A 2062-nucleotide genomic window follows, 5' to 3' on the forward strand; every position below is an offset into this window, starting at 1 on the left:
AAAAATATGGAAAGAATCAACAAGGAAAACAGTTGAAATTGAAAATATGAATGATGGATAAATTTCTGTCATTCATAAGGGTTTAAAGGAGAAGATAATAAATGGAAAGCATCAAAAGAAGATATTGAAATGTTAAAAATGGGAATTGAATCTATTGAGAGTGATGGCAAATTAATGTACAAAATCATAGAGAAGAGTGATAAATATTTAACTCAGAAATCTAAAAGTGAAAAAACAGAAATAAAATCAGAAGAACTCAAAGAAGAAATAAATAATCATGAAGAGTTAGTAGAAAATATTGAGAAAGGGAAAGATTTCATTAAAATGAATGGACAATATGAAATAGGTAAAGTTCATTTAGAAATAACAAATGAAGATATTATTTTTATTGTTTGGTGGATTTTACAATCTGTTGTTCAAAACAACCTATTGGACAACATGGTATTTATCAAAATGATGTAAATATGAAAGTATTAAAAAATCAAATAACAACACTTGTAGATTCTAAAGTGATAATTAAAATTATTTGTTTCATTTGTTCTTTCATTACAGAAAAAGAAGAAATTCAAGAAATTGTATCTTCAAGTCATTTAAAGAAAAATATAAATAGATATTAACAAATGGTGATGAGAGAATTATTGAATGAATGAATTATACATTAAATAAATTTAAACACAAACAATTTAATAATCAAATCATGTTTATTGAATATAATTTAATTAAACAATAAGTAAAAAGAATAATAAAGTAATTTAAAGTGAAACAATGAAAGAATGGAGTTAATTATCAAAGAGATTATATTTTTGATTAACTTGTTAAATGAATATTTTATTAATCATTATGAAACAATACAAATCAAGTTAATATTTAAATGAAATAGAATATAATGTTTATAAAGAATAAAATGATTTAATAAATGTTTAAAAATGAACAACACTAATATTCTAATGAAATATTAAATTCAAAAGAAGAATGAATAAAATAAAAATGATATTTAGATTATTATTTAAGATATTAAAGATACAAATAAATAAATGAATAGAGTTATTTCATTTTGATGATAATATGATAATCATTTTATTTAATTGATGAAATATTTTTGTTTATATTGTATTTAAAACAAAATAATAAATAAAGTTGTTATTTATTTAATTATTTTTGTATCACAACACTTGTTTATTTACAATACTTGTTGTAGATATCTTCAAATATTTATTACATATCTTATTAACAAAATAATAATCTATGAATAAATTAATAAAAGTTAATTAATGAAAAATAAAGTGTATATTATCATATATTACTTAGAATCTAATTTGATATTAACTACTTTCTAACTCTGATATATTTGTTTTATTTCATCAATTGTGGTATTTCAGTATAATCAATTAAGAATATAATACATTTGATTTGTTCTAAACAAATTTAATTTAAACACCAAGATTTTCTTTTCTATTACAAAAGATGTATAATTGAGTTTAATTTTCAATGAAGTAAAATGTTTTTAAATGATGAGACATTAGAATAAAAGAAAAAGAATAACTAAGAAACTAAATAGTATTATCAATGAATAGTTTTATTCAAATATATTTCATTGAATATTTAGTTTTTATACACAATAATTTGATAAATAATGAAACAATTTTATAAGTTTTCATCATCAATTTCAAATCAAATAAGAAAAGAAGTTGAATGTATTAACAATGGATATTTTTATATTAAACAAATAAAGATAATTAAACAATAAATCAACATGAGTATAACTAATTGAATTAATAAAGAATTCTGTACTTTTACATGATTGATTTTTAATAATTATCAATTTATATTCTTCCAGTTGAAAGATAAGTATACTATTATGTTTATCTTCATTGTTTTTTAATAAGAAGGAAATAAAGAAAAATAGAAATCATCAAAAAGAAACAAGTTTCATTTTTTTAATACAATGAAACATTTTAAAACAGAGTTGGTTCTGTTTAAAAATAAAATAATGAGAAAACACTGAGAAGTTAATAATAAATGAATACTGTCAATTACTTTTTATTTAAACTCTAAAATAAAT

The 2062-nt window shown here is 18.9% G+C and overlaps 1 protein-coding gene across 1 annotated transcript, besides 4 other annotated features; it reads left to right on the plus strand.

The window, feature by feature from the left end:
- Positions 1-129: 129 nt before the first annotated feature.
- EDI_352290 (uncharacterized protein) lies at positions 130-617 on the plus strand (the record flags this gene model as incomplete). The annotated part of the gene is made up of 2 exons (XM_001741095.1): positions 130-284; positions 377-617. The coding sequence occupies 2 exons, from the start codon at positions 130-132 to the stop codon at positions 615-617; spliced, it is 396 nt and encodes a 131-aa protein (XP_001741147.1).
- A 32-nt stretch (positions 618-649) lies between these two features.
- Positions 650-757: a sequence feature (AT_rich).
- A 103-nt stretch (positions 758-860) lies between these two features.
- Positions 861-1160: a sequence feature (AT_rich).
- A 46-nt stretch (positions 1161-1206) lies between these two features.
- Positions 1207-1283: a sequence feature (AT_rich).
- A 424-nt stretch (positions 1284-1707) lies between these two features.
- Positions 1708-1749: a sequence feature (AT_rich).
- Positions 1750-2062: the final 313 nt, after the last annotated feature.

This window comes from Entamoeba dispar, genomic scaffold (assembly GCF_000209125.1).
Source record: "Entamoeba dispar SAW760 scf_1105229463575 genomic scaffold, whole genome shotgun sequence".
Lineage (NCBI taxonomy): Eukaryota > Evosea > Mastigamoebida > Endamoebidae > Entamoeba > Entamoeba dispar.